General features: G+C 49.8%; 1 protein-coding gene across 9 annotated transcripts in view; it reads right to left on the bottom strand.

Moving 5' to 3' along the window:
• Positions 1-24,775, bottom strand: part of ERI3 (ERI1 exoribonuclease family member 3) — a 130,730-nt gene that overhangs the window by 45,858 nt on the left and 60,097 nt on the right. For 8 of the 9 annotated variants that reach the window (XM_055586093.1, XM_055586099.1, XM_055586091.1 and 5 more), the window contains one exon: positions 12,961-13,033. In XM_055586093.1, the coding sequence (XP_055442068.1) occupies positions 12,961-13,033 (73 nt within the window). Of the gene's footprint in view, positions 1-5,953; positions 6,260-12,960; positions 13,034-24,775 lie in introns of those variants that run through there. The other variant, XM_055586100.1, reaches the window with a different exon arrangement.

Here is a 24,775-nt window from a genome sequence, read left to right as displayed (position 1 = left end):
AGAGGAAGGAAGGATCCCAGCTGCCCTGAGCTGACTCCTCTCCCTTCCCCCTCATGGCCACACCCACCAGGGATGCAGAGCAAGGCAGGCTGGCTCCCTGGTTGAGGCTGTGCTGCGCTGCCCAACCCCATGCCACATACCAGCACTCGCCTAGAACCTTGATAAACAGCACCTAATTGATTCCTCACTCTGTAATTTCCTATGTGTTACTGTAAGGATTCTGGGGTCGTCTGGCCAAGCAGTCTCAGACTGTTCACAGCCAATAATGCGACAAGGCCTAGTGGCCTCTTTCCCTCCCTGCCATCCAGGCCCACAGGCTCTTTTCCCTCACCTGCACGTAAACACTGCAGCTTCCTGGAGCGACTGCCCCACTATTAGAAGGCAGCTGAGGCTGGCTCCACCCTAGACCACGGGAAATGGTTCCTTCCTGTGCTCACTTGCTTTCTCCTCCACTAAAAGGCATACACACGGCTGGCCCACATCGTAGCTTAAAAAACTTGAAAACTACTGTTTGTAGTTTCCAAGTGCAGCAAGCTCCTTCCCTCCAGGCCTCTGCTCACATGGGCCCCATTTTGACTCCTGAAAACTCTTGTGTCTTCCAAGGCTCACCTCCAGTCTCCTCAGTGAAGCTTGGCTGACTGCCTCTCCCACACCCCAGGGGAAACACTGGTTTGCACTGGAGGCAACAGGGCAAATCAGTTTTGACCGTGGTCCCCGGAGTCGACTGCCTAGATTCAGGTGCGTAACTATATCACTCACTGGCTGCTGAATCCTGTGGAAGGTACTTGACTGCTGTACCTCAGTTTCCTCATCTGATAGCACTTAACTCAGAGCTGTTTGAGGACTGAGTTAATTTATAAAAAGCATTTAGAGTGGCACCTATTTGTTATTATTAATTAACTCTACAAGTGAGGAAAGCAAGGACTGAGAAGGTAAATAGCTTGTCCAAGGTCACAGCACAGCGAGGTGGCAGAGCCAGGAACTGCCCGAAGGTGAATGTGACTCTGTACCCATGAACAGCCAGGCACGCTGGTGGCGGCTGGAATCCAGGACATGAGATGACAGACTCTGTTCCTTGGCATCAGCTGAGGGTCAGTCAGTCCGAGGATGGCATTCGGCTCCTCCTCCCTGGGCTCACTTGAATTTTGCTGGAGGAACCCCTCTTTCCTAGCTCCTGCCCACAAAGGCTTGTATGTCTACCTTGAACTCCTGTCTCTTTGCCCCTCGTGGCCTAGGTGCCTTGTCTCTGGTGCTCTGTGTGAGGGCAAGGGGGGAGCAGAGGCGCGAGCTATCACCTCATGCCCAGGACAACTCTCGGAGTGGGTAATGTTCTTACTGTTTTACAGAGGACGATACTGAGGCTGAAAGAAATGAAGTGACTTTCCTAAAATCTCACAGATAGTAAGTGGGCAGAGTCAAGATTCTAAACCACGCCTACTGGACTGCAGAGTCTGTGTGTCAGATACTGGTATCTCTCATAGTCAGAGAGGTTAAGGAACTTGCCCCAGATCACATAGCTGGCTGGCGGTAGTATCATCTGGTGTGAGCCAGACTCACCTGGCTCTGAAGCTCTTTCTCTTGCGCCAGTGGTCTCTGGTCTGAGCCACATCCACAGGGCCCAGTGTATGCATCAAGTATCACCTGAACACTAAGTGAAGGGTAAGTGTCAGCTACGGCCACACCATTTGTCTAGGATGATGCAGCTAGCATTGTAATTAAGAAAATACAAGCTCCTTTAAAAGCCAAGCAAATTCACTGCAGCTTCTTTCATTATGCAATTTTATCACTGCTGCTGCTGCTACTGCTATGTCGCTTCAGTCGTGTCCAACTCTGTGCGACCCCATAGACCGCAGCCCACTAGGCTCCTCTTTCCCTGGGATTCTCCAGGCAAGAACACTGGAGTGGGTTGCCATTTCCTTTTCCAATGCATGAAAATGAAAACTGAAAGTGAAGTCGCTCAGTCGTGTCCGACTCTTAGCCACCCCATGGACTGCAGCCTATCAGGCTCCTCCGTCCATGGGATTTTCCAGGCAAGGGTACTGGAGTGGGTTGCCATTGAAAGACCAAAAGCAATGTCTGTGAAGTTTTCCAACATTACTAAGAGCCCCATGTGCTCTGTCTGCCTACCTCCCTAAGAGCGCTCCAAAACCACACTTAGTACTTTTCTCAGGTACTTTCCTGATCCTCAGTCACAAACTACAATACAGAAGTGCCTTTTGCGTGAAAGAACTGTCTAAAGGTCATTAACATAAACAGGAGGCACAATCCTTTCCAGGTCTTGAGTCCCATGAGTATTAAGAAGTAGTGTAGTCTCCAGCAAAGAGGACCCAAGTCCTGAGCTAGGGAGGGAAGGAAGGAAGGACGGAGTCAGGGAAGTGAGCTTCTGCCTTTCCTATCCGGGCCTCCAACTCCTTCCCCTTGCCCATCTGCCGAGGAGACATGGTGGGGAAAAGACCAATACCTATGTGGGTTCTAGTCCTAGCTTTCTCTCTTTCTGGCTGTGTGCCCTTAGGCAAATTACTTAACTTCTCTGTTTGTCTGGGAAATCTGGCAGAGGAATGGGCATCTGGACTCTGGAGCTCATTAGTCTGGTGTTAATATTCAGTGTGGGTTCAATGAGTGCTTGTTGACACCTAGTGTGTATGTACCAGGCCCAGTGCTGAGCATTGGACATACAGAGATGGGTGGTAAGTAGGCCTCTAGGAGCTCGTAGTCTAGTAGAAAAGACAAACATGTAAGCAGATGATTACAAGATCATGTGATATACTCATTACAAAGTACTGAAGCCCTCCAGAGAAGGAGGTGATTTACTATGTCTACCAGAATCGGTGAAAGTAAAAGAGGAGAGGGAAAAAGTCGGCTTAAAACTCAACATTCAGAAAACTAAGATCATGGCATCTGGTCCCATCACCTCATGGCAAATAGATGGGGAAACAGTGGAAACAGTGACAGACTTTATTTTCTTTGGCTCCAAAATCACTGCAGATGGTGACTGCAGCCATGAAATTAAAAGGCGCATGCTCCTTGGAAGAAAAGCTATAACCAACCTAGACAGCATATTAAAAAGCAGAGACATTACTTTGCCAACAAAGGTCCATCTAGTCAAAGCTATGGTTTTTCCAGTACTCATCTATAGATGTGAGAGTTGGATTATAAAGAAAGCTGAGTGCCAAAGAACTGATGCTTTGATTTGTGGTGTTGGAGAAGACTCTTGAGAGTCCCTTGGACTGCAAGAAGATCCAACCAATCCATCCTGAAGGAAATCAGTCCTGAATATTCACTGGAAGGACTGATGTTGAAGCTGAAACTCCAATACTTTGGCCACCTGATGTGAAGAACTGGCTCATTGGAAAAGACCCTGATCCTGGGAAAGATTGAAGGCAGGAGGAGACGGGGATAACAGAGGATGAGATCGTTGGATGGCATCACCAACTCGATAGACATGAGTTTGAGCAAGCTCCGGGAGTTGGTGATGGACAGGGAAGCCTGGCGTGCTACAGTCCATGGGGTTGCAAAGAGTTGGACACAACTGAGCGACTGAACTGAACTGAACCAGAATTGGGGTGGCATCAGAGAAGGTTTCACAGAAGAGGGTTTTGAAGGATAAACAGGAGTTCCCCCAACACTCTAAAAAGGAAAAGGAATGTAAGCAAAGGGAACAGAATGAGCAAAGGGAAGTGAAAGTGTCCTGCCTACTGGAAGAGCAGCAAGAAGTCTGATACAGCTGGAATGTTAGAGGAGAGGAGCTATGAAGACAGGGATGCTGCCATGAGCTGCATCTTCCAGGCCTTGGGTACCATGCTCAAGAGGAGGGATGGACCTCCCATACCTACCACCCTCTTGGCTCTGGTGCTCTTCCTGTCAAAACACACACACTGCAATTGCACCCTTTCCTGGGTCTTTGATTTAAGAGTTCCTCTCCTGGCCCTGACAGTAAGGCATTTCTGTCCCACAGATTATAACTCACTCTGGGCTATTATTCAGCTCCCCAGCCTTGGCCCTGCTGCAGTTAGTCCAAACATAATATCCTTCATGCATATATTATCTGTCTCCCTATTATCTGGAATCATTCCGGAATTAAATTTCAGTCCTGCAATATTGGCTTCAGGAGCGGCACGCTTTATGGGCTAGTCAAAGGTTAGAATACCAATCAAAATAACAGTGCCGATGCAGCGAGACATTTTAATATTCCAAAACCCGGTAATTGTAAAAGGACATAATATTTTTTCCCTGATTACCCCAAAGGCAACACATGTTAACAAGGCGAAGGAAGGAGTGAAAGAAATTTCAGAGTTCAGACAGCTGTTAAGACATATTTAAAGGAAAAGCCTAGGCAGGGCACTACGCCATGGGGGCAGGGAGATGTGAAGAAAGAAGACAGCCTCTCCAGCTCCAGCTACCCCGACTCCAAACACAGCACTGGTTCCTCTGCCACCTCTGGGCTTCGTCCCAAGAGCTCATTCCCAAGGGGCGATGTCACAGGGGATGGGACGAAAGGAGGAAAGCTCAGGACGTGGAGTCTTGAGGCCCAGGTTCCAGTTTCAGCTCTTCAATCCAAAGCCTCCAGCCTCCAAGCTGACCCCTCCCAGGGCTTCAGCTTCGAACCCCATGGCAAATGCTCCAGGCTGCTCTCCCACCCGGCCTCTCCTTGTCCCTGCCCGTGCCCCTGCCTCTCCCAAACTTCCACCTGGTGCTTTGTGTCCTGTTCTCGCTGCTAGAGGCCTTCATCTACCTGGCCGCAGAGCTAGTTCCCCTTAAGACAGCGGCCTGTGTGACGCTGTCAACACCCCACGGACAGTGCTCTGTACTTCAGATGATGCGGAAGACCTGGGCCACAGCCCCTACCTGTCTGGTCCTGACCACTGAGTGGTCCAGAAGCATCCATCTTGGTGTGAGCCCTCCTCCCTCCAAAATAAGACAAAACAAACACCCGGCAGGGCCCCTACATCTTCACGCCTCTCTTGGTTTCTGTTTTTGTTTTGTTACTGTTTTTTCCAAATCACCCCAAAAAGGGGCTCTGCAGCAGGCACCAGGCAGCCACCACTATATACAGAATCCCAGCCTCTGTCAGGCTGCCTATTACTGGAGCAGCTCTCTCACCACAGCACCAAAAAAGTGACCTGACCGGCAGAGTTCCAGACCCTTTCAGTCCTGACAGCTTCCCGGCTAGCTCAGCCCGCTCACTGGAGCCTCCCAATCTGCACCATCCCGACCTGCTGACCTGCCTATGGCCCCCAGCGAAGAACTTCATTAAAGCCGAGAATTTATTCCTCCATAAGCCCTTAATTTATTACTGCGCTGATTGGGACTCTGAATGCTCCAAGGTCAGGAAAAGTCGTACTCAATCGTAGACACCAACCCTCCCTTCAGCAGTTTCTCCTGCTGTCCACTCCCAGGGGAGGGGGGAGACAGAAATGCTTCGTGCAGGGACCCAAGAAGGTCTCCTCTCCCTCCTTCAGAGCTGGCCCAACCCCATCCCCTTCAGGGCACCCAGCACTGTGGCAGGGTGTGTAGCACAGATGGCAGAGGGAAAGTGGAGCAGCGACCTTCACAACCTGCTTCATCCGAGTCTGTCAAATTCTAGGTGACCTCCAACCCTACAACTTCTCAGCAGGACTGTCTGAGCCCTGTCTGCCAGGACTGACTCAGAATCCTCCTAAGGCTGCCTGCCGGCTTCCCCAAAAGCCCATCCAAACAGGCCCAGGCATCAGAGGGAATTCCAGACCATTCGTGAATGTACATGCATACACTTGCATGGCGTGGCTGACCATACATGAAGTGCTTATTGTGCAGGCATGCACTATACATACATTTATACCAATGTGTCCTGCAGTGAACATATACATATTATGTATGCATATGTACATATACACGTATTCACATCCTTTGGGACCTACCCATTTCTTGATCTCTTATTTACAATAACATTCTCCTCCACCTAATCTTAGCCGCCCGCCCCTTTGGGCACAACTCGGAGCCTACCAACACCTAGAATCACCCCATCTCTGAAATCACTGATTCAGACGTGCCGCTTTCCAACCACAGTCTTTTATTCTTCCATCTGGCATGCTCCACTATACTGGTTTTTACCTGTCCCTCATCTTCTTGGGACCTATCTACTTTTTCCATATCTGTCAGGTCCCCTGCTGTCTTCTCTTCCTTCAACATCCAGCTTAAACTCCACAGTCCATCCTGGCAACCACTGTCTTGACAAAATCTTCAACTGTTGCTTTCGTCACACCTCTTGGGAGTCAGTCTCCTGTGGATGAATGTAAATGTCTGCTTTCTGCATGCGCACAGCCAGGCAGCTGAGCTCTGCTAGAGAAAAGCCACACAGCGGAGCAGAGAGGCTCCACTGTGAATTAGTGTCGCCGACATCAACTGGACCCTCAACACTGCCTATAAATCCCACTGAACTTCTCAAGTAAAGCTCACACTGTTATTCTTTACTACAACTATAGCAATCCTTTTCAACTTTCTGCCAACCTTCCCAGCCCTCCCCTATTCATTATTAGCAAACAACTGATCTATTTCACAGAGAAAAGCAAAAGCCATTAGAGGGAAACTGCCTCTTGTCACCAAATCCACAAGCCTACTCGCACCTGTCTGCACTTCTCCCCGCATCACAGTGGAAGAGCAGCCTTCCCCTGAAGACAGTCAGTGTCAAGAGACTGGGTTTTCCATCCCTTCTCCTGTCACGTTCTTAGAGACCTCCCTCACTCCTATATTTCAACCTTTCTTCTCTAATACACAAATGAGAACATACATCTTCCATCTTAAAACACAAAACTTGCCTCGATTCCACAGCTGCCCCACCACAGCTCTTATACTCCCCTTCCCTCCTTCAAAGCCACATTTCTGAAAAAATTCAAATTTCTCTTATCTCATTTACTCCCCAATTTGCTCCAATTTTGACCCATCCTTATCATGCCATCAAGAGGTTTCACCAGGGTCGCCAAGGTCCTTGAGCCCAGGTCTGGCACTTGTATTTCAGTCTTTACATCATGTGGCCCCCTTTGAACTGACTGATCCTTTTTTTTCCAGAAGATACTCTTTTTCTTTGGTTTCTGTGATCTCACCCTCTCCTGACCTACCTCCTCTTCTGCCATCCTTTCACTGTCTTTTTTCACTCTGTTTATTCTCTTCGGCACAGATGCAGGCAAAACTAAATTTAAGTTCTAACTTGGTTGTGTACCAAACTGAGATGCTGAGCAGGTTTCGTCATCACTCTGTGCCTCAGTTATCTCAACCTTAAAATGCAAAAAATGACAGTAACTACCATACAGAGTTGTGAGAATTAGATAATGTAGGTACGTGAGCACACAGCACTCGGCATAGCACTGTGCAACACAGACATAACGTGAGCTCTATAAGCAAGCTAGGAATTGAATGCCCGGCTCAAGTAAAAAAAAAAAACACACATGAAATTAATTGTAAGAATATATTTTATTTAACTTAGTATATCCAAAGATTATCATTTCAATATGGACTCAGCATAAAAAACTATTAAAGAAGTATTCTGTATTTTCTCATACCAAGTGTGTAATTTGCACTTACAACACATCTCAACTGAGATGCTAAATCTTCATCAGAAATACTTCAACTGTATTTAGATTTTAAACAATTAACAGTTGAAAATACAGATTTACCAATCCAGTTCTAAACATACTTAAAAGTTCTTCTTGAAAGTTTTCAACTTATGTTTAATTAAAATTAAATAACATTTAAAATTTGTTCACCAATCACATTAGCTACATTTCAAGTATTCGATTGCTATAGGTGACCAGTGGCAACTATACTGGACACTGCCAGGTCTAGCACACAGAATACAACCATTAATTAAGAAATATTATTACCATGAGTGACCACTCCCCCTCTGCCTCTAGTTCTGACTCTCCCTCCTCTATGTATCAAACACTGATATTTCCCAGTGTTCTGTACTAGGCTCTCTTTTCTTCTCATCTTAATCACTCCATTCCATGGCTTCAATTATCACTCGCACACCAATAATGCCCCCAAATCTGCATCTCTTATCCAGACCTTATCCCTGAGCCCCAGGACTATATATTCAAATACCTTCTCAAAAGCTTCACCAGAATGCCTCAATGGCATCTAACTCAACATGTCCCACACTGAATTCGCCTTCTCTTCCAACATCTACACTTCTTCTTCCACTATCTCGGTAAATTCATTCCAATTCTCCCAGTTGCTCACATCATAAACCTTGAAGTCATGATGGTTTCCTCCTTCATCCTCAACCCTCACAGCCAATCGGTCACCATTTCCCATCTATTTTACAGTTAGTTCTGCTCTAACACTGATTTTGAAAAAGCAAGCTTGTTCCACTGCAACTGGAGTATTAGGGAACGATTCAGCATAACACACACTGTGCATTTATGTGAGACTCTGTCCATAAACAATATAGGATAAACTCAGGAAACTACACCCAGCTGAACAGAGCTGTGCAAGAACATACAAAATGCACACATCCCAAACACATACCAGCTACCTGGACTACCACTTGTGCTGCAAGCCACATCTATCTGGTTACAATCTTTGGTTTCAAAGAACTCTCGTTCCGCCACTTCATAGTAACTCACAAGCTGCAACCCTTCTCATGCTCATTTCCATGCAAACTTCAAGTTTTCTTCAAGGTAAAAATGCCATAGTTATTGTAGTATTTGTGTATTTCTTAATCATTTAATGCATGTAAAGTCATACTACCCATAGTTTTTATTTTATTTTTTTAATTAGATTCCCATCTCTTTTCATGTACCTCTGATGAAGCTTGTGAGGACTCTGCTCCTAAGCCCATTTTTACTGCACAGCTTTCCACAGCACGGCGATCTGCAGGGAGGCGTATGTTCCACCACAGGAGAACTGACTGTACCATTTAACACTCCAGACTCAGTCCATTTCTCTACATTTTCACTGTTGTCACTTCAATCCCAGTAACTATCATCTTCCACCTGAACTAAGCAATGGTCTAATTCCATGGTTCTCAAGTAGGTACAGTACCTCCCCACTCCAGCTTCGTCCAGGCCACTGGAAATGTATGTTTGTTTGGCGGGGGGGGGGGGAGGGGGGGGGTTGGCATTTTCAGTTGTCACAGTGAATTGGAGAAGGGCACTCTCCTGGCATCCAACAAACAGGGGCTGGGGATGCTACGAGTTCAGCCATGCTGCCCACACAATGATCTGCCCATCCCAACACACCAACTACAACTCTATTACTGGCCCCCTGTTTCTACTAGCTCTCTCTACACTGCAGCCTGAGAGGTTTTTTTTCCAAACGCAAATCAGATGATGCCTCTCCTATCTTCAATCGTGTCCCCTCACCCTAAGTACAAAGATCAAAACCTAAAGTCTGGTCTACAAGGTGCTGCCTCCCTCATTTCGGTTCAGGTCAGCCTTCTCTCTTCCCCACATTCATGTGCTTCAGAAAGTCATTTGTCCAGCAAATAATGATTACATATCTACTGTGTGCCAGGGACTATCCACAGTGACGAGGACGGAAGAGGGAACACAAGAGACAAACCTTCTCCACCCTCATGGAACTTACATTCTAACTCCATGAAGCTGCCAGGCTTCTCTTCACCCAAAGCCTTGCCATATGTGGTCTCCTTTGCTCAGTCGATTTCTGCTCATCCCCCAGGTCTCAGCTTAGGCCCCCTTCCTCCCCCTTATCCCACTAAGTCAGGTGATATTATCCTATGATGTCCTATCATATCCCTTGTGATATGATCCTATGACTCTGAGCTTTTTGGTATTATAACACAATTGAAATTGTTTATTTAACATACATATTTTCTGTTCTATCCCCAGGGCCCAGCACAGTATCTGGAACACAAAGGGCACTCAATAATATTTTGCTTATTTATGCAGATGTGTATGTTTATATATGTGCATGTGCCTTTCCAGTTTATGAATATGTACATATAAACACGCTTGTACTTGTATATATTTTCATGTTTCTGCACGTGAAGAGGTGTATACACATGTATTCAAGTATGGATGCATGCATAGTTTTGGGTACGTGAGTGTATTCATCCACATGATACACATGTGTGTATCTATGTGCACACGCATGTGTGTATGCACTCTTCCGGCCCCTCAGTGGCAGCTCTGACCTCCTGGAGGCCGCTGGAAGCAGGGCTCCAAGTTCTCTCTAAGCTGACAGTTCAATAAGAGCATAGATCATTTAATGACATTCCAAATGTCAGCAAACACTAGTTCGCTCCTCTCTGCTACAGGGAAAGTAAGTGGAGGCGGGAGAAGTGGAGACTTGGCCCTGGAAAAGTTGCCCTTCCCTGAGACCACCCATGCCACCTATGGACAGGAGAGGGCAGCTGAAAGACCACATTCTGCCTCTGCTCAGACTGGAGGCCTTAGTCAAGTGAGGACAGAGACCTCAGTCCCAGTTGCTCGCTCACTCAGCAGGTCTAGGGGGCCAAGCAGGCCCAGAGCCTCCCCATTCTTTTCATGGGGCAGAGCCCTCCTGGGGCATTGAGGAGAGGAAAGGAAGGGAAGGGGGCAGCACAAAGTAAGGTCAAGGATGGGAGAGAAGCCCAGACAGCCAGGGCCTGGGTCCCATGTGGGGAAAGAGGAGTGAGGCTTTTACATGGTATTCCCCCAACCCTGGCAATGGCCTCTCTGGCTTAGCTTTTCTCATTGCTTTTTTTAAGGGTGCAGAAATCCCTGTGCAACCTGCACAAGTCACACAGTATAAAGGTCAGAAAGATCGCCATGTGCCTGGACCTCCAGGGTCCTGCAGCCTCCCTGTCTTGAATGGCTGATAAGGACTATAGTTGGATCACCTCAAGCACAGCTAGAACACAGTGTGGCTGGAGAGCAGAAAGGAAGGGGTGAGACCCCTGGTTTTTCTTAGACCTATGCGGTCTACCTCCCAGGAGGCGATCACAGAGTCCTCCGTTTCCCCTAGTACCCATTTCCCCTTCTATGACTCAGCACAGTCTGGCAGAGAACCAAGCTGAATAGGCTCAGCACAGCTTCCTCCACCGCCAGCAGCACCAAGGTAGTCCCGAGTGGCAATGTTATCACACGGGTCGGCTGGTTTCCTGCCTCTCTGCCAAGGAACCTAGAGGCAGGGAGCTATCCATATACCAAAAAGTCTAGTGAACTTCACAGAGCAATTGTTCATGGTCAGCGCCCGCCTCGCCTGGCCGGCCCTTCACATTGCATTTGCAGAGACCAGCAAGCAGCCTCAGATGCACTCTGACAGCTGGCATGCCGTCTCTTCCAGGCGCATGGGCCTGGCCACACCCGCACGCATAGCCCTGCCAAGGCCCGCGTGAGAGGCCCTCTCTGGAGCCAGCTCTCAAGGATCAGTCAGCCAGCTAGCAATTGCTCACTGGGCATACACTCTGCACCTAGCCTTGATCTGGCCAGCGGGGACACAGAGAGGAACCAGGCTCAGTCTCTGTGCTTTGGAGGGACACGCCTGCAAGGAAACACATGGACTCAAAGATCATGGATATCCAGAGTGTCAAGGCCTTACGGCAAGAGATCAACTTCTGAGCTTCTCAGCCCAGGTGAGACCTGAGCCGAATCATCAAGGAGAGGGAATATGCCTGATGAAGATGACTGGGGGTGCTTCAGACGGACAGAAGGCCTCACAACCAGGCCCAAAGGCAGGACAGAGCCTGGCCTCCTCAGCCCCAGCTGGGAGGCAGTAGGAAGCTATTGTTCAGCTGCAACAGATCAGCAGGATAGGTGGGGAGGGGTCAAAACACTGACTAGCCAGAGGGCAAAGGACCCGCACACCAGAGGACAGCCAAGGAGCTCATACACACTGCCACAGAGAGCAGCCCGAGATCTACGGAACAAAGCCCAGGGTGGCTGTCTTCCACTGCTCCTCCAAACGCTCGCTCGCCTCCAGCACCCCCACACACCAAAGAATGCTGCTCCCCCTACACACAAGTCCCCTCTCCCCAGATCCAGATCCCGCCTTCCGAGAATGCCCAGTTCAAGACTCTAATCCTTACAATACCAGAGGGCCTGGCCCTCTAAGATCTCTCCTTCTCTGGGCCCTCCTCTCCCCCCCACCCCCGGGGAATCACTATTCTGACTCCTGGTGTGTTCTCCCTCCTCTGAGCTTCCTGGGAGTCACTGAGCTGGCCAATGGCACAGGTTCCTGGGGCTGCCCCTGGTCTGTTACCCTTCCATCACAGGGATTCATGGGAGTAAAGTCTCCCGAGTGGCCTGAGCCTCCCACAGCCAGGAACCTAAGACAGCAGGGATCTGGGAAGTCTATTCCTACACCTCCCTTCTTCTGCTTACCTAGGAAGCACAGCACACACTAGGAAAAGTACAGCTTTCTGGGTGATTCATTCTCTGCCAGAGCCCACTTTCCTAGCTGCACGGGGTCCCTCCTGGCCCACAGCCTCAGCGCCCACTCCCCATGTGCTTGGGGCTAGGTGAGTGCCAGCCTCCCCCATGCTCAAAGGGAAGTGGGTACTAGTGTCCACAGCCCTTCTCACATGAGCAGGCTCAGCTAGGGGTAGGCAGAACCAAAGCCAGCCTGGACCAACTCCACCTCACCACCAGAAGGAGATACCAGGGCCAGTCAGGAGGGTTAGCGGTCACACTCATGATCACTCCTGGCACTTCCCTCCTAGAGGAATGCAGCTCAGCCCAGAGGGGGAGCTCTGAGCAAGAACTGGAAACTCCCCTTAATCGGGACTTCTCTGCACATCCAGGGGACACCAAGGAGGGTGGTGTCAAACTCCACCCAGCAGCCTGGTCCCTTAAGCAGCTCCCCACTCTCAGAAATAACCACAACCTTTCATATTAGCTAGGGAGGAGGAAGGAGTATTGAGAAAAGAAAAGAAAAGAGAACAACAAGATGAAAAGAACAGAAATGAGGAAAGAAAGCAAGAGGGATGGCATCTGAGGCACAGGAGAACCTGAGGACACGTGGACAGGGGCTCAGATACAGTACCTTTTTCAGGTTAATCCACTGCTTGAAGTAATCTGCTACTGGCAAGCCCAAGTACTGGCACTGTCCTGGGAGCCTGAAGAAAAAGAGGGAGGAGAGAACAAGTTGAGCAACCCATGTCGCAGGTACAGAGTCTATAAGACAGGGAGACCCCCAAAAGGCTAACAACCCACCAACCATGGGTCCTACCCCATCCAAGAAAGGCACCCCACCTTCAGCACCCTGGACACCAGGCTCCAGATGCAGCCCTCAGATCCAAATGTGAGAACCTGGAGACTCTATTCAAAATAATATCAGACACACTGCTTTCTGATGGCCTACGATATTGCTAAGTTTCTTACTTACATTTTCACATTAATTCAGAGTGATGCTGGGAGGTGGTAGATCTGTACACTTTATAGATGAGAAAACAAGAGTCAGAGAGGCTACCCAAGTCCCCACAGCTAAAACACGATAGTGTCAAGAACTGAACCCATGTCTGGCTCATTCAAAAGCCTGTGTTCTTTCCAGTGCAACAGGGTGTTGTCATTTTGTTACAGAGACAGGAGGAGAGAGGAAAAAGAGCACATGATTTAGAGACAGCTGGGCAGGGCCTTTGCCTCACATTTAAGTCTCTAACAATAGCTTTCTGTGATAGCGGAGAGAGAGATAAAAAGATGTCAGAAGGTAAATCGAGAGTCTGTTCTTGATTTTTCTTTAAATTATAATTTATAAACTCTCCCCTTCTAGCGGATGATGCCACTTTGCCTACACAAATCCATTCAAACAAATACTTATTAAACACTGATGTTTAATAAGAGTCAGGCACTGAGGACTCAAAAAGTAAAACTTAACTCCTGTGCACAAGGGACTCACAGTTTGTTCAGCAGAATGGACAGTAAAAGAAATAGATTAAAAGCCTTAAGTTAAAGCATTGGGGTACACGGAAGGATGGAAGAAGATACAAGAAATATCAGCTGGGAAAGATCATCGTTTTCTTGCCAAGAGGAGCTTGGCCACAGGCAAGAGAGAGCCTTTGAAGAGTTGTGATTTACAAAGATAGTTCTGGGGGCAACAAAAACAATACACTGCAAAAGCCAAGTAGCAGCCAGGAGACTAGATAGTAGCCATAGAGACAGTGAGCAAGCAACAAGAAAAAAGAGATGTAAAGGAAATCCTGATGAGCGAATGAGAGAAAGTGGGAGAACCCAATCCAGAGGCATGTGGCTAGACCAGCTTTGTGCTTCTTACTGACACAGTTAGGGGTGCAGAGAGCATATGTGACAACGCAGATGAAGCTAAGCAGCATTTAGTCAATTTCATTACTGTTTTTAAATTCTCTTCATACAGTATCTCCCTAGACCAGGCATCATCCCACTACCTTCCCTCTACTAGCCCACCGGATGGAGGCTTGAGTTTGGGAATGCAATTTGAGAGGTATACCTGACGCCTGCTAAGTACTCAGTACCTGTTGAGTTTGAGAGCCCTAAGAGACATTTGGCAGTGGAATGATGTCTAAGAGGCAGATGGATATCCAGTTTTGAAGACAGATCTGGCCTGGAGATATAAACTGCTGAATCACTCGTGTAATTTAAGTAAAATTAAAGCCACGAAAGAAGACAAGATTACCCAGGAAGACTATGGAATGAGAGGAGCAGAGCGCCCAGGTTAATGTCTCACAAAGCTCAGTCAGTAAAGAATCCGCCTGCGATGCAGGAAACCCCGGTTCGATTCCTGGGTCAGGAAGATCCCCTAGAGAAGGGAATAGCAACCCACTCCAGTATTCTTGGTGGCTTCCCTGGTGGCTCAAATGGTAAAAGCGTCTGCCTACAATGCAGGAGACCCGGGTTCAATTCCTGGGTCAGGAAGATGTCCTGGAGAAGGAAATGGCAACCCACTCCAGTGTTCTTGCCTGGAAAATCCCATGGACGGTGGAACCTGGTTACGGTCTACAGACTACAGTCCATGGGGTCACAAAGAATTGGACACGACTGAGCGACTTCCCTTTCACTTTCCGGTATTCCTGTCTGGAGAATTTCATGGACAGAGAAGCCTAGCGGGCTACAGTCCATAGGGTCACAAAGAGTCAGACATGACTGAGGGACTATACTTCAGACTTCAGATCACCTGTGGTCAACCTAAAGGATAACGAAAGCAAGCTTACCCTTTCTGGAATAATTGATTTTTGAGCCTAAAAAGCAAGTCATTAATGTCAAATGCCATAAAGCAGTCAAGTAAGAGAGAGCTGAGAACAACCCAATGAATTTGGCATCAGTGTGCTGGTAGGGACAGAAGGCAGCAGGTGACATGTTGAAGAGTGAGAAGAAATAAAGTGGAGATTACAAGCAGAAACTCCCTCTTTAGGAGGTTTGGCAACAAAAATATAGTTGAAATGACTGTTTCTACCCTAGAAAGTGTTAGGGCAGTCAACCTTCCCTCCATTACTCTTCAACTATTTGACAGACACTAGCTTTTTCTGTTTTATTGACTATGCCAAAGCCTTTGACTGTGTGGATCACAATAAACTGTGGAAAATTCTGAAAGAGATGGGAATACCCGACCACCTGACCTGCCTCTTGAGAAACCTTTATGCAGGTCAGGAAGCAATAGTTAGAACTAGACATGGAACAAGAGACTGGTTCCAAATAGGAAAAGGAATATGTCAAGGCTGTATATTGTCACCCTGCTTATTTAACTCATACACAGAGTACATCATGAGAAATGCTAGGCTGGAAGAAGCACAAGCTGGAATCAAGATTGCCGGGACAAATAGCAATAACCTCAGATATGCAGATGACACCATCCTTATGGCAGAAAGTGAAGAGGAACTAAAAGGCCTGTTGATGAAAGTGAAAGAGGAGAGTGAAAAAGTTGGCTTAAAGCTCAACATTCAGAAAACTAAGATCATGGCATCTGGTCCCATCGCTTCATGGGAAATAGATGGGGAAACAGTGGAAACAGTGTCAGACTTTATTTTTGGGGGCTACAAAATCACTGCAGATGGTAATTGCAGCCATGAAATTAAGACGCTTACTCCTTGGAAGGAAAGTTATGACCAACCTAGATAGCATATTAAAAAGCAGAGATACTACTTTGCCAACAAAGGTCCATCTAGTCAAGGCTATGGTTTTTCCTGTGGTCATGTATGGATGTGAGAGTTGAACTGTGAAGAAAGCTGAGCATCGAAGAATTGATGCTTTTGAACTGTAGTGTTGGAGAAGACTCTTGAGAGTCCCTTGGACTGCAAGGAGATCCAACCAGTCCATTCTAAAGGAGATCAGACCTGGTTGTTCATTGGAAGGACGGATGCTGAGGCTGAAACTCCAGTCCTTTGGCCACTTTATGCGAAGAGTTGACTCACTGGAAAAGACCCTGATGCTGGGAGGGATTGGGGGCAGGAGGAGAAGGGGACGACAGAGGATGAGATGGCTGGATGGCATCACCGACTCAATGGACATGAGTTTGGGTGAACTCCGGAGTTGGTGATGGACAGGGAGGCCTGGCGTGCTGCGATTCATGGGGTCGCAAAGAGTCGGACACGACTGAGCGACTGAACTGAACTGAAGTGCGAGTCAATGCCTATGTTTTAGGCTAGTAGTAGAGTAAGCATTTACTTTTCAAAGACCTGAAATACCTTACCATGGGGAAGGTTCCTCTCCACACCCAGATGACACAGTGACACTAACTATAACCAGTCAATTTCCTGGGAGGGAAAGCCTGGCTGAGACCAAGAGGATGAAGGGGTATCCAGGTAGGATGTCTCCATGTGGGAACCAATGACCAAGACTAGAAGGAAATGAGGCAAGATTCTGAAAGACAAAAGGTAGCTTTAGGAACTAGAATGAAGTTGCCTAAGACACTGTACTGTCTTAGTGTAATGTTTGGGCAATTTTCTTATTCCTTTCAATTTTTCTTTCATGTTCCTATCCTTGGTGTTTGCGAAAATGCTTGCTCAGATCAGCTACTTTTAAAACATCACATTTAAGGCCTGTGAGTAAAGGGGGCCATCAGAAGCGGCAGAATCTGCAAAGGAACACATCAGGGGACTGGCCAGGAAAAGGCAAAGGTCCTGGGTCACCTATCACTCCCCCAGCACCCTCTGGTTCATCTAGTTGACCCAGGCCAGGAGTGCTCTTGGCTGTGGCTGGCCCTGGGAGAGGAAGGGCTCCCTCTTCAGCAGGATTTCAAGGGCAGATGTCAACCGTCGGCTGTCAGACAGAAAGCGTCCTCTACCCAGGCAGGAAGTGTCTCACAGGATCCTGTCTGGTTCTCTTGAAGGAGGACAGACTAGACAGATCGTCAGGCTGAAGACTCAGCTTCAGATATGGCTCGGCAGCACCTGGAGTGCTGCCTGGGCCCCTTGGCTGACTGAAGCAGAGAGCGGCGGGACCATCACCCTCACTCGGGGCTTGTACAGTCACTTGTGGGTATACCTGCCATTTGTCGATTCACAGGCATTCCAGTTGTCAAGTCCTCCAGCTGATGGAAGGTCCGAGCTCTGTGACTTCAAGACGCAAGCAGTACATCTGCTACAGGTATAGCAGGACCCAGGCCAGTCTTCACAAGAAACACAGAGCTATATGCCAGAACTTGAACTCCCAGGTGCCTCGTGGGAAGACAGCTAGCTACACATTTGTATGACAGAACCCCAGCCCAGCTCAGAGAGCACCAGAGAAGCCCCACGAGGAGGGGTAGGTTAGGGTAGTTGCCATCCCTTCATAAAAGAGGAAACTGATGCCCAGAGAAGAAAAAGGATTTGCTTGATCAGACAAGAAGCCAAGGGCAGAACCAGAAGTGGGATCTACGCCTTCTGACTACACAAGGCATCAATCATGTAGATGTAGTCTTTACAAGTCCCTAGGAAGGCAAGGTCTGGGTTTCAGAGGGGTAGGTACCACAGTGGTTGGTGCTCAAGGTCACTTCTGGGTCCACAGTTCTTAGGCGCATAAGGCTACTGTCAGAGGGTACTAGTGGGCACGCAGTGCCACTAATTTGGAAAAGAAAAAGGTGAAAGTGCCCCTGGCACAAAGGGCCTGAATGCTGTGAGTTCTACCAGACACTGATCCCAGGAAAAGAGCCACTGGCAGTGGGCCCTTGACTAGCCTACGGGCATGAACGTGCAGGCAGGTTTATGGTGCCCAGGCCTCCGTGCAGCTGGGATCACTGGGCACAGAGCTCCTCAACTGCCCAAACATCATCTGGCCATGCTTATTACTGCTGCCCAATGAAATTTTATGCACCAAGTCCACAGGTGTGATTTCCCCTTCTTTATGAGGGTCGGAATGACATCACTGATGGCCAATAGAAAAGAGCCAATTATGTCCAGGCCATAAAAAGGAATGGGAATTTTTTTTCAACCAAATCAAAACTTCCTTCAGCCTCACGAATGCAAGGGGCCCTCTTTAAGGAAGCCCCCCACCCTAGTCCTGCCTGTGGGCTCTAAACCAAGGGATACGACTGCTTTCCAAATACTCTGGGGCCTAGGGCCAGAGAGGGGCTCCGCCTTTGTTGTTTACCATGGGGCTCGTCTCTTATCACGCTGGCTCCCTAGGGTCATCAGAACAGACCAGGAAACCTTTCCCTCTGAGGCCTGACTGGCTCCCTGTTACTCCATCCAGGGGGAAGTCAGAAAAGATGGGGTACTCCTCAAGTTCCCTTACTACTGCGGCTAAGTAACAGAACGCAAAGAAAGCCCTCTCCTACTTAGAAAGAAGAGTATGGGAGGAATAAGGGTATAAGAAACAGCCCCCTCAATAAGCATACAGCACAGAGCAAAGGGAGCCCCACCACCTGCAGCCCCACGCTTGGGCTAGGCCCAGACAACCCTGATGGCAAACAGGTGTGACCAGCTCGGCGCCAGCCAAGGCAGGGGACTGGCTCATTAAGGGAACACCACCCTCGCTAATGGGTATGGGCGGGATGAAGCCATTGTTAGCAAGAGCTCAGCTTTGAAGACTGGGTGACACAGAGCTGGGGGGCTCTGCTAGAACTGCTAGGCTTCAGTGGAGGGGGCCAGCAGCATCCATGGAGGTCTGACAAACAGACTGGCAGACACCAAGAGCCAGGACCAGCCAGAGAGCAGGCACCAGTGCTGGCAGAGATCATGGACACTCTTCCTTCTGGGTTTCTTTCTCTGCGAGTCTTAGGGACGTGCAGGTCACTCTCAAGCCTTTAAGAGGAGGAAGTCAGCTGACTCTAAGGGCTATATTTGACCCCTCTCTGCTTCTCTGGAAAGGCTGTGGGACCCGGATCTCGGAGTGATGTAGGCTGTCATTTCTCATACCCAAAAGCACATTATCGCTCACCTGCAAGGGCAAACTGTTTTGTTCCACCTGATATGCAGAAAAGGGGGCGTGTGGAGGTGCAGAGGTGAAGAGCTGGGAGAAAGGCCCTATCTTTTTTAAAGTCATCTCAGAGCACAGAGGCACGGAAGGCGAGCCTGGGGAAAGCGGAAGCGGCACACCCAGCCGACCGGTCAGAGAGGGAGCGCCTGTTGAGGGATCACCTATGAGGGGTGTGGGGCTTGTCTCCATGAAGGGCTCCACTCTTGCTCATTCTGATGCAAACCTTCCCACAGATACTGTCACTGTCACTGGCTGTCCTGCACCTCGGAACGCATCTCCTAGGCTTGTCTCCAAGTCCCACCGAGGCTGAGCCTCAGGAAAGGTCCCCTTCCCCTGGGTCCCAGTCTGGAGTCCCCGTCAGAGCCCCACAGTCAGCACAACACGCGTCTGCATCCAGCTCAGGCAGGCTACTGGAGCCCAGGCAGCACTTCACTGGGGACGCAGCTCTTTGTCTCTCCTGTTCCCGTTTCCCCACCCAGAGGAGATAAACAGACCCCGGGTGATAAACGGCCCACCTTTCATGATCACTTTTCCTCAAGTTGAGGAGAGTAGCTGGTGATGGATGGGTTAGAATTTGGTTATCAGGAAGGGCTGTCAGCCAGAGGTGCCTATCTCCTCCCCCACTACACAGGGCATCATTATGCTGTGGCATCGAGGTAAAATATGAGCAGGGGGAGAGAAGGAAGCAAGGAAGGCTGGGCTTCCTTCCCTGTGTGGGGAGGCCGGCTTCCCACAGAGCCAGCCGAGCTACAGTGAGAGCAGGCATGGGGCTGGGACCTTGGTTATCTGCCCATGACACCTTTTATCTCTGCACAAATTGGTCCTTCTGCCCCCACAGCATCCTCTTAGACAAACAGAGGCAGGCACAATGTGGCACCACCGCAATCACGCAGCAATTTAACCCGAATTAGTGAGAGGGTCAAACCAGGAAATAAGGGTTTCTCATTTCAACAGGTTCCTTAGTCTCTGCTCAGAACCACCACACTGCAGGATGGAGGGGGGAGAGAAAGGAGACTCATAATTGAATTCACTCACTTGGCCTCTGCTGATGTATAAAAAATTAATGCTCGAGCCTCCTACTTATCAAAGCTGGCCAGTCTCCATCTCACCTGAGAGACACACCGTGGTAGAAGACACAGCCCAGCCATTCCCGGCCAGGCAAGGACAGGAAGGGAGAGGAAAGCAATGCCTTGTGCCAGCAACGCCTAGAAACCTACAGGATAATGTGTGGGGTGTGGGGGAAGGAGAGGGGCAGCAAGGGTATAGGAGGTGAGCACATCAAAGATGACCCTGGACAGTTCAAGAACACGCTTCAGGGCTTCCCTGGTGGCTCAGTGGTAAAGAATCCGCCTGCCAGTGCAGGAGACATAGGTTCGATCCCTAGTCCGGGAAGATTCCACATGCCATGGAGCAACTAAGCCCATACGCCACAACTACCGAGCCTGTGTTCTGGAATCAGGAGCCACAATCACTGAAGCCCAAGCACCCTACAGCCCGTGCTCACAACAAGAGAAACCACTGCAGTGAGCAGCCTGCACACTGCAACTAGAGAGTAGCCCCTGCTGGTGAGCAAAGCACAACCAAAGAAAAGCCCGCACAGGGATGAAGACCCAGGCAAAAACAAACTGAATTAATTAAACAAAACAACAAGAATTCACTTCAGTCTACAAAGAGAAAAGACATTCTGGCTCCACCCTCCACCAGGAGATGGCCAGTAACCCCTCTGTCTGTCTCTCTCACTCACACACACAAACACACACACCCAGCTCTGTGCTGAAAGTAACACTGTTCCTCCCCACCCCGCCCCCCACCCCCACACACACAGAGCTCCGTGCTGAAAGTTAGTAACCCCGCCCCACACACACACACAGAGCTGTGCTGAAAGTGAGAAAGCCAAAAGGAGCACGTGCGCGCATGCGCGCGCGCACACACACACACAGCTCTGTGCTGAAGTGAGTAACCCCTCTCTCTCACAAACACACACACACACACACACACACACACAGAGCTGTGCTGGAAGTGAGTAACCCCCCCACCTCTCTCTCTCTCTCACACACACACACACAGAGCTGTGCTGAAAGTGAGAAAGCCAAAAGGAGCACACACATGTGCACACACATACACACACACACACACAGCTCTGTGCTGGAAGTGAGTAACCCCTCTCTGTCTCTCACAAACACACACAGAGAGCTGTGCTGAAAGTGAGGAAGCCAACAGAGTACTGACAGCATTGACAGGGCTAAAAAAGCAGGGAGTGGAGGAGGCACTTCTGCTCCCCAATCACATCCCCCACTGCAGACCCTGGAGCTAGAAGGGCCCCTGATGGGGGAAAGGACCATGTCTGTGGTTCTGCCGCACTAGGAGAAAACTTGGTCAAGTGACCATGCGTCCTCGGGCAAGTTATATCACCTCCATGACCCGCTCTGTGAAGGTTAAAGGAGCCAGCCAAGGGAAACATTTCATAAATAAGCACTTACAGAAGGGATCCTGGCTGTAAGGAGGTCAGCTGAGACCAAACCTGCAACTGCCTTTGGAGATGCTTCCAAGCCGCCTGCATTGAGAAGACAGTGCCTTGGTCAGGAAAAGGCTCCTGGAGAAGTTTTCTGGGGATGACAGTCAGGGAAATCCAAAACCACTCAACAGCTGCCAGAATGAATTCCAGGAAGCTTGGGGATGAGGGGAGGACTTGTGGATAAGAAGGCACCTTGGTACTCACTGTCAAATCTAAAAATTCAGCATGCATATAGGAGGCAACAAAAGCCAAGGCTCCAGTTTACGCACAAAGTGGGAGAACTTTCTACCTCAACTGAAACCACATATTTACAGTGTCACTGAGATCCAGGACCCTCAAGGGGCAGAGGCCAAGCGACTGTGATTCCTGGAGATGCAGAGCTTCCAGAACCGCCTAGGAGATAACCATAGCATGAAGCTAATGATCACTCCAGGAGAGACTACTGCGAAGCCATCTCATTTCCAGGGATGGGAGGGCAATGCTGGGGAGCACTCACAAAGATTCAGCTTCAATCCCCTGTGCTCTAACACACACACACACATACACACACTCTCTCTCTCTCCCTGTCCCTCCACTCTTCTCTGCCTGCCCACAGCCCTGGGAGGATGCACTGCCGACTTCTCGGCCCCCTTGGCCCCCACACTTGCCCCCATCCTCTGGGACGGCTGCAGGTTACAATTCCAACCACAGGCTTCAGAAAGATGATACACTTGCCGGAGCCTGCAAAGGGTCAGGAGAGAGTACTGTTTGAAATACCAGCGTGACAGCTGGCTCCTTGTCTGTCTCTTCCTCCCCCACCCCCCTCCCCAAACTTGTCATGGTACAAGAAGTCTATAAGCAGCCCATCAGCTTTAAATATCAGTGTGCGTGAAGCAGGAGCACGGGAGCGAGGGAGCGGGAAGCAGACAGCGTGCGCCTCTGTCGCCACTGCCTGTCAGGGAACACTAATGAATTTCACCACCAGCAGCCATGCCTTAGATGGGGGTGGGGGTGGGGTGGGGAGTTTTCTAGGGAGAACTCTCACAGTATTAAAACATCTCTTCCTAAAGCCCTGTGAATAAATGCCACTGCAGAACCGAGAACTATGCCCGCCACTAAGACTCAGGGCAATGGAGGGAGAGGGCTTGGGTCGAGCCCTGAGGTCTTCCCAAAGAGGAAGGGGAGTGCAAGTGTGAGGCTGGAGCGAGCTAGCTGAGACCCCCAACAGGAGGTGACCACCATCAACCGTATTCATCTCTTAACGGCCTTGGGATGCACAAGAAGAAAAGCCTGGTGCAGGGAGAGAGTACCAGTCAGCCAGACTCACTCCCTCCCTGCTCCACATCCCAGCAACTTCAGCCAGCTCACTTCACTTGAGCCCAGGAGCAAGGGCTCCTAGATTGTTCCAGATCTAGGAGAGGTGGGGTGAGGAAACCGGAGCGCCATCAGTCCCAAGAGGAAGCTACTTTGGCCACGGATGTCAGGAGCCAGAGCTTATTGTGCTCTCCATCTTACAGATGAGGAATGGAGGTGGAGGGAGTAATGTGACTTTCCCAAGATCCTACAGCTAGCAGGCAGTGGAGCCAACACTCAAACCCAGGTCTCTCTCACTTCTAAAGGCCCTGCTCTTTCCACAGTACCACACACCTCTCTGAGGAGGGGCCGACCACTCGCTGGCTCCTGAGTGCCCTCAACTGCCAGGCCCTGCCCTGCCCTGCCCCTCCGCTCCCTCCCCCAGAGACACATGCACCGCTGGCTGGCAGGGGCCACAGCTGCCATGTAGCACAGGGCTGGGCCCCGGGCCAGGGTGAACCCAGCCTGGCACAGCAAGCCCTGGGCATGAGCCAGGCCATCACCTGGGAGTCTCCACGGCTCAGAGGGCATGGCTGCAGGCAGAAGCCTTCCCTCGGGTGCCCTCCGTACAGCTCTGATCAGCAGTGTCTGATCTGGCACTCACCTGCTGTGCAGGGGGCAAATGACATTTAATTTCCTCTTGGGTTCCCTATGGTACAGACTAAAGGCCGTCACCTGCGTCTGGGTCTGGTAGCACAGCTGGAAGTGTTCCCAGACATGCTGCTCTGGAGAGTTCCCAAACAGAAACCAGAACACAGGCGGGTGCAGAGGGACGCCCCGTAGGCCAAGCTGCCCATCCTCCCAGAGAAAACCAACTTCAAATCCCCACAGGCAAGCAGATGTTCCAAAAGCTTCTGTATGTATGTAGTGCACCTCCCTGCGCCACGGCTTTCCGGCCCACTTGCCGCCTATCTCTAGTCCCATTTCTCCCTCGTGGAGCCCATATAAATAACCACACACAGCACACAAGAACCACAGACACCCTGTGGAACATGTAACATGCGCTTCCCCAGTGCCACAAAAACACCACGAAATCAAATACTGTGTATCTTGCCAGCCCCTCTCCAGTGAAAGGATAAGACGGGCACCTCTCCAGAGCCTCTCCTGCTGCTGTTCTTCCAGGGAAAGGGCACGGTGCCCACCTGTGTGGCTGCGAGAAGTGCTGGAGTGGCTGCCAGGACTTGGGCAGGTGGAATGGCAGAGGCCCCAGTAGGCAGCAGGGAGTGGGGTTGGGGGAGGAGGGTGGGCAGGTGCTGGGAGGTTTCCAGCGCACTCTGGTCAGTGTCTCGGATGGTGAGCTATTTGCTTTTTCAGCTCAGGCACTCTGTAGCAGTTTGAGCGGTCTCCAAGATACCTCACTCATCCCTCACTAGAGTCTCCCTCTGGCCTATGGCCATCTTGACCCTTTGCCTGGCCTACAATGCCCTCTGGAGGCTCCACAGAGAGCATCCTGCAAGCATTCGGGATGCGGCAGGCAGCCTGACCTCTGCTTCAAGGACACAGCTGTTCCCCGCACCCCGCTGATCTCCTCTGCCCTGATCCCGGCTCCCCTGACTTCTTTAGAATGTGTAACCTAGCCGACAGAGTCACACTTCTGGTGGGCATTTTCAACTGTGCTCCACGGAGCTCTAGAGTTCTAGGAGGGACA

This window comes from Bubalus kerabau, chromosome 6 (assembly GCF_029407905.1).
Source record: "Bubalus kerabau isolate K-KA32 ecotype Philippines breed swamp buffalo chromosome 6, PCC_UOA_SB_1v2, whole genome shotgun sequence".
In the NCBI taxonomy this organism is placed as follows: domain Eukaryota; kingdom Metazoa; phylum Chordata; class Mammalia; order Artiodactyla; family Bovidae; genus Bubalus; species Bubalus kerabau.
This window is presented reverse-complemented; position numbering and strand designations above follow the sequence as displayed.